Source organism: Chaetura pelagica, unplaced genomic scaffold (genome assembly GCF_000747805.2).
Source record: "Chaetura pelagica isolate M959 unplaced genomic scaffold, ChaPel_1.0 scaffold70, whole genome shotgun sequence".
Classification (NCBI taxonomy): Eukaryota; Metazoa; Chordata; class Aves; order Apodiformes; family Apodidae; genus Chaetura; species Chaetura pelagica.
The window spans coordinates 2360870-2368158 of NW_009952265.1; the positions used below are offsets into that span (position 1 = coordinate 2360870).

The following is a 7289-nucleotide window of genomic DNA, read 5'->3' on the forward strand; positions in this document are numbered from 1 at the left end:
GGGGTGAAGAGGAGGGGGGGGGGGGGGCTTGGGGAAATTGTTTACAAACAGAACTGAAAAGGTTCCTTCAGGCTTGCAGACACTGACGAAGTCTAGTGGGAATCTACAGCAGCCTACTGGCTGATGAATAACGACTGTACACAAACTCAAGTACTCCAACTGATCTACCTAAGCCAGATTTGAACAGGTAAGTTTGACTGACTGGCAGCTAAACCTGGAGCATTCACCCAGCCTCTGGATGTGACTTAGCTGAACAATACAGTGCTACAGTTGCACTGATACTGGTATTTAAGCTACTGTTTAAAGTTAACAAATTTCTACGGTATAAAGTGTAGCCATGCTTCACTGCAATACCTACATACACCAAAGCCCTCAGAGGTCTTAGCTGCATCCAGCTGCATGAGAAAACTCTGTTCACAGAAACTTCGTATCTTATGTTCTCTCTAAATTACTACTAATGCTTATGATACGCTTATTGTATACAGGTATTGCCCATCCATATTCAGGTGAGTAAGCCTCAAAGGAAGTAGCTAACCTGGATGAAACTGTAGAAGTAGTCCAAACAGTTACGATCTGACTGAAAAGTCTGAAGTTAAAAATCTTGCTTTGGTAAATTTCTAAAAGTATACTTTTATAATTTCTAAAACACATACCAAATGTGCTGTGTGTGATGGGCTGTCACCTGTCAGACAAATGTCAAGTGTTATCTGGCCAGCATAGCAGTAGTTAAAACACTGAAATTGAAGTATCAAGGCATCTGTTGCTCACTTGAAGCAGAATACTTGTTTCCAGCATGGCTGCATTTTCAGATTCTCCTCTCAATCTAAGAACCATGGCTCAACTGAGAGTAAAGACACAATAATATGGAACTGTAGTTCAATTCCTAAACAATTTGAATAAAGACTATTGAAGGTAAGAGCTAGATTTTCATAACTGCTCCTTTTTCTTAAGTGTAAACTTAGTACGTTTTTCTGATATGTATCTATCCATGCCAAAAAAGGGAGTTCTTATGCCCAGAATATTTTTCTGGTTACTGTTTGCTAATCTGGAAAAACCGGATACAGTAATCAGTGACTACTATAATCCCTTTCATATTCAACATTCAGTAACTCAGACAAGCTTGACAAGTACATATTTCAACAACAGCTATGATTATATGTTTCATATATAGTAGAGATGCATACTGTACATACCTCTTGAGCTAGCTCTTGTGCATTGGAGATGAGAGGATATGGAGGGCTGGCTTTGTTCATGTGCACTGTAACAGCATTGTGTATCTTAAATGCATTCTGAAAATCACTATTCTGAACAAGCTGTAAAATGAGAGAGAGATCCTCTTGGCTCTGAGGGTCTACCAAAACGTGCTGGATATGCTTAAGAGAAGTTAACAGTTCTTCCACTTCTAGGTAAGAAATAACAAAATACAAATAAGGTACAAGTTAACAAGATTCATAACTAAGTAATGCTTGTATTAAGATTTTTACCAACTTTTTTTGCTGTTCAGTTTTTAATCAGCAACAATACATGCAATTTTTTTAGTTATCCATTATTTACTCTGACTTTTAGTAGCACAACATACCTGAATTTATAAAAAAAAGCCAAAAACAAAACAAAAAAAAAACCAACCTGATTTGGTAAAAGGAGAAATAAAAAAGTTTATACACTCTTTAAACTTAAAATTCTCTTGAAGGAACAGTTCTTCTCTGAAACAAATCACCAATATGTAAGAGACTCCATAATTGCAGCTCATGTATAGCCAAATGTGAAAGAGGGACTATTTGCAATAGGAAAATAACTCCTTTGCTAAACTAATCTTGACACACTGAATATTCACTTATTTTGATACATTTTTCTATGGATATCTGCCACATACGGCATATATATATATATATATATCTCAATTATATATTGCTTACTGATAGAATGAGTGTTTGATAAGCAAACTTCATACTATTTCTAAACATAAAATTATGCACAGTCTCAACACATCAAAATAAAAGGATGAAAAAATAAATAGCATCTATGGTCAGAGTTGTGAAAGCTATCTGCATCAAAATAAAATACACATTTTACCTATAAAATTATGAGTTCTCCTTGAATCATAACATATTCTAGTATATTTTAATAACCAGTTTCTACATGTTTTAAGAGTACTACATATGTACCACATTCTTGAGGTTCAAGAGCTAATCCGAAGCTTTACGGGTGCTTTGTAAAGACTGCCAACAAATTCATAGCTCTTTAAACCAATCAAATACTTCTGGAAAGTACGTCACTTATCAATATTAAGTATTTGAGAATCTACATAAAACAGGGAATATAATACCTATAACATACATAAACCCAGGTAAGAAATTCTGAATCAGACAAAAAAAAAAACCCTGAAATAATCTATGCGTTCTCACACATTTCCTGAAGAAAAGCCTCAAGTGGTTGGTCAGCTATCTTTTAATGTAATATATTAAATTTAGTTAGATTTTTTAAAAACAAATATATTGCCAAAATTGAAACTGTCAGCTGATACTGAGGTCAGTCACCCTTACTGGTATCAAAATATCAGCTTCGGGAATTAACAACTGTCATCTATTCATTCTGAGCTAATTAAATAACATTAAAATCGAAACAGTATCAAGACATCAGCTAAGTTGCATTTTTTACATGAAAAATCATGGTAGATACTGATCACTAACATATCAGGATACATTCTGTCAAAAAGTTTCCTTTACCTGTTTTTTACCTTAAATTCACCAGTACACTACACAATGCCAGATGCAAACTTGTTGAGCACAAGATTAAAATAGTTGATAAATGAGATGCACGAAAACCATAAAGCCTAATCAAATATGTATTCCAAACAAGTTGAATGGTTTTACTTTTTGATAATGCACACCTACAGGTGTTTTCAATTCTGAGTTTTTGAGTCAGTCTTCTATATAATAAAAGGAAAAAATCTAGAGCTACTACACTTGTACTTTTCTGTTTGCAGGACAAGGAAAAAAAAGATAAAAACCTCCAAAATCATTCCATACATGCTAAAAACATCCTACCCAAAGGTCAAGGGCTTCTTCCTGTAACCACCAAGGAAACAAAGGGCAGCAGTACAAAAGCTGCAAGGAAAGCTTGGAGACTGGCTGTGCAGGATACTCCACAGGTGAAATCCAGTAGAGCTCACAACACTCATTAAGACAGCCAATGTCTCACTAGGGAACTGCATACACAATATACTGCCTATCACACAGGGTAAACGCCATCTGGAGAAAAGGCTAAAGAATGCTCTACATGGAAGAATATTTGCTAAATAGGATGTTGTCACCTGGCAAAATTCTAATAATGTAGAATATGCAGACTACCAAAGCATCTCAGCAACTGTTTCTCCCAAGTGTGAGGAAGTACACTATTTTCAAGCAGTAAAACAAACAAAAGGCAGCATAAACCAGTCAGATATTATTATAAAGCTCCTACTGATATCTGCTCAGTTAAAAATCACACCAACCCCAAATTCTGTTGTTACTGTTACCAGATTAAAAAAAAAAGTGAGGCATTTGAGAAGAACATCACTTCTAACACAAATCATTTTATTCCATTATTTCTGAACTGCCTATCCCTCCTTATGTATCTGAGAATTCAAATACGTACATACATGTGTACACACAATATAATATATATTCTGTATAAGATAATATAGAAATATATACATCTTATTATGTATCTACAATAAAGACATCCTGTTCCTAGATGCCTCTACATATTCTCTCTTCAGCACTTTGCTAGATCCCTTTCTTACAAACTTCCACTGTACTCTGCCTCCTGCCTAATTCACTTCTATACTGAGTCTTCATCTGTGCTGGATGCCGAAGTCCTATACCAGAAGATTTTTCTCCAACCATAAAACAGTAAACAAATACTCCCTTCATCACAATTCTAAACGAGAAATGTTTGAAGGGAGTTAAATTAAATATTCCCTAAAAGCTAGCACGGTATTTCCTAGTAATTTGTTTAATAAGAAAATGATACACACACCCACATATAATTCTCTCTTTACTTATGCATGCCTAACTCTCTCTAGGTTCCTGTTTCTGAATTCTAAATAACAGATTAGATTTCAGTGCAGGTTTTTGTTTGTTTGCTTGATTTTGGTCTTTAAAAAACAAAAAAGCAAGTTAACAAAAGACTCCATAGCAGGGGTGTTGGAAATGGATTATCTTTAAGATAATAGATTATCTTCCAACCCAAACCATTCAAGGGTTCTAACATCTCCAGACATTTCCTATTGAAAGGGCTGTCTTGAAGAAAAATGTTCAGTAAAAGACTTAACATCTGCATTTACTCACAGAAAAGTGTCAGGGTTCTTTTGCAGAACAAGTCCATTTTTTAATCGCAGGTCAATTAGCAACAACTACATGATTTTCAAGTCTTCTTTTACAAGAAGCGTTGCAGCCTTTTTTCCACCAGGCTATGAAATGGCTGGAATGTGACTGAGCACTGTGCCATACACTCATTAATCAAAAGACTGCCAGGACAAAAGTATGCAACTGCAGGGGAGGACCCCTGGTCATAGCTCAATGTTAGATTAGAAAAGTAAGAAAAGAAAATAGTTGCTGTTTATCACTTTAAACAAAAGGTTATGAACAGCAGTCTTAAGAAGATAAAATTTTAATTCCCAAGTTATTTTACAGAACTCTAGATTACTCTATGTACTGGTACTAGTACTCTAATGGTCCAAAAAGTACTTGAATCACAGGGCTAGGAAAAATATATTTAATAAAAAAATTTCTGAAAGTAGAAGTATATTATAAAGTAAATTTTGTCCAAGCTGAATAAACTGTAGCAAACAATTTTTTTCTGCATTTTAAGGAAGTATACTGCTGTGAAAAAAGCCAGTTAAATCTTTTATGTACATGATCTAGGTGAGTAGAAAGTTATTTCCATTAAGACAGCTGTCTAAATAATACACTGTTTTGATAACAAACCTTCAAAATTGTTTTAAGTGTCCTGTTTTATTTTTATAAATAAAACCCAATTTGTTTAATCTAGCCTACTTTTTTTGTTTCTTTAGTTGAAAAGATTGAAGACTTAGCACATATATCTGCAAAATTAGAAATTGGCACTTATGAAACATTTTCAAAACAAAAAAACCAGACAATTAGATCAATGTTCTGATTTAAAACATATATTTAGCAGAGGCTTTATGAATTAACACACACAAAACATTAAAAAGCAAAATTTAAATCGATATTTTAAAAAAGACAGAATAAGAGTATTTCAACATGTCTGTAATTCACTAGCACCTACCCAGGTTTTTTTGAGTTCTCATAACAAAGCTCAGAGATTTTTGAAAGTGACTAAGCACTTTCAGCTACACAGTAAAAGTGGAAAGATGGAAACAGTGAGCAGCAGTGTAGATCAGACATTCAGCATAATGAAACAGAAAAAATGTGAACAATTTTACCTACTAGCAGTTGTTTTTTGGACAAAGTAATGGGCTAGCAAGTATCTTGGAGACCAAAAAGTTGTATGTGTAAATTTTTAAAAACCTGGCCCCTCCAAGTCCGTTATTCGAAAAAAAAGAAATACTAAGGACAATTGGCTCAAATCCTCTCTATGAAACTATTATTTTGTAAGTGTGCATGTGTGTATCTAATACATTCATAAGGTCATATCTCTAGGCCAAATATTAATCAGGAACAGACAGCTTTTAGAATTATAAAAAAAATGTTTTGAGATTCAGCATTAGTGTCAGACGATAGAATGATTAATCCAGAAACTGGAAGACTGACATGCTTAATAGTGGAGGAAAACTTTGGAAGAGGCCATGCTCCTGCAGAAGCACTGCCTTAAATTTAAAATTATTACTCAGTTTTTGACAATTCTAATGACTGTTCAGAGATTCTTTATGGATTATATAAGCTAAGAGATCACTGCATTTCATTTAGACCATTTTTAAAAGTTTGCAACAACTCAACATTGTAACTGGAGTGCTACACTCTTAAAAATCCTATCTTAAGTCTACCTGATCCAAATTCTTACTATAATTCTGTCTGGCAAAGAAGTAATAGTACTATGCCTGCCAATATTATGTAATGATTTCCCTGATGGAAACAGATGACTATTAAGCCTTAATCCAGCTCCATGGTGCATATATGGTTATATCATGATTTAGTCTAATTAGATTTTCCAAAGCTCCTTGCCTCTCTAGCTCAAAGAACTGCCCAAATTCACTCAGCAAGCTAGTCAGTACTTCTGCTTTATGCACTTAAATTGTATTTACTACAATTCAGAGTCGACACAGACATAATTAGCTTTCTGATTTTCATGGTATTGGAATGCTGTAGGGTACTAGTTTTAGTTAAATCATACAATTTCTAACTGTGTTTTTACAGAAATGTGCTGACAGCAGAACAATGACAAGACCCAAACTTAGATTACAAAAGTGAAGAGTTTGTCCTCATTGACAAAATCATCCATTCATTTTGCTTCAAAATGCTTCTTGGACCGTATATTGCAATTTTCTAATTTACCTCTTCTATATGCTCACCTCTGCATTCTTTTCTTCAGTATATGGTGCTTTTCTTCTCACATCAAGTACTCACACAATCCTAGCTTCCATTCACAATAGTTTTCCCCCTTCTCTTATTTCTGAGCCAAATCTGGTTTCCTCCTTCCAGCTCTTCTCAAATGTTATCTTTCTCTGACAATCACTCAGTGTCCCACACAGCCTGTGCCCATTTTAACCCCATGCTGATGTATGTTCAAAACAACCTTTTGTCATCACAGTAATTTCTCCATCACTGTCTCTTCTGTTGGAAAACTTCAGTCTATCCCAGTTCTTTACTGGTTCTCCAGTTTTGTCAGACCCATAACCATTACTTATTTCTCATTCCTACCATCTTCCATGCCTAGCTTCTTTGCCCATTGGTTTCCACCTAGCCCTCCCTCCAAGTTCTCAGCATCTCTGAAATGAAACCTAGCCTCAGCTTTCTAACTTAAAGTCACTCTCTTTCCTTCCTTTTACAGTTCCTATTCCCAATTCCTCTGTCTTCAGTGCCTTTAGCCACTGCAGCTAAGCAAGTGCCAAGAGAAATCGCCTCTACTGTTTTGATGTCAGTCTTTGCATCTTCTGCTTTGTGTTCCCTTTAAGAAGAGAATTTAAAAAATCAAGTATCTAACACTTCATGTACTTAAGTACAGAATCTGCTTCTTACAAAGAGATCTCTTGAACAGAAGCTGACAAGCCCTGAACTAAAACAAAGCACACCTGCCTTGTTGGTAACTGACCCTTCTTTCAGCAG

The 7289-nt window shown here is 34.9% G+C and overlaps 1 protein-coding gene across 1 annotated transcript in view; it reads right to left on the reverse strand.

Annotated features, from left to right (window-relative positions):
• Positions 1-7289, reverse strand: part of MPP5 (membrane protein, palmitoylated 5 (MAGUK p55 subfamily member 5)) — a 28331-nt gene that overhangs the window by 19490 nt on the left and 1552 nt on the right. Inside the window, exon 2 of the mRNA XM_010007691.1 lies at positions 1194-1402. Coding sequence (XP_010005993.1) covers positions 1194-1402 — 209 coding nt within the window. The remainder of the gene's footprint in view (positions 1-1193; positions 1403-7289) is intronic.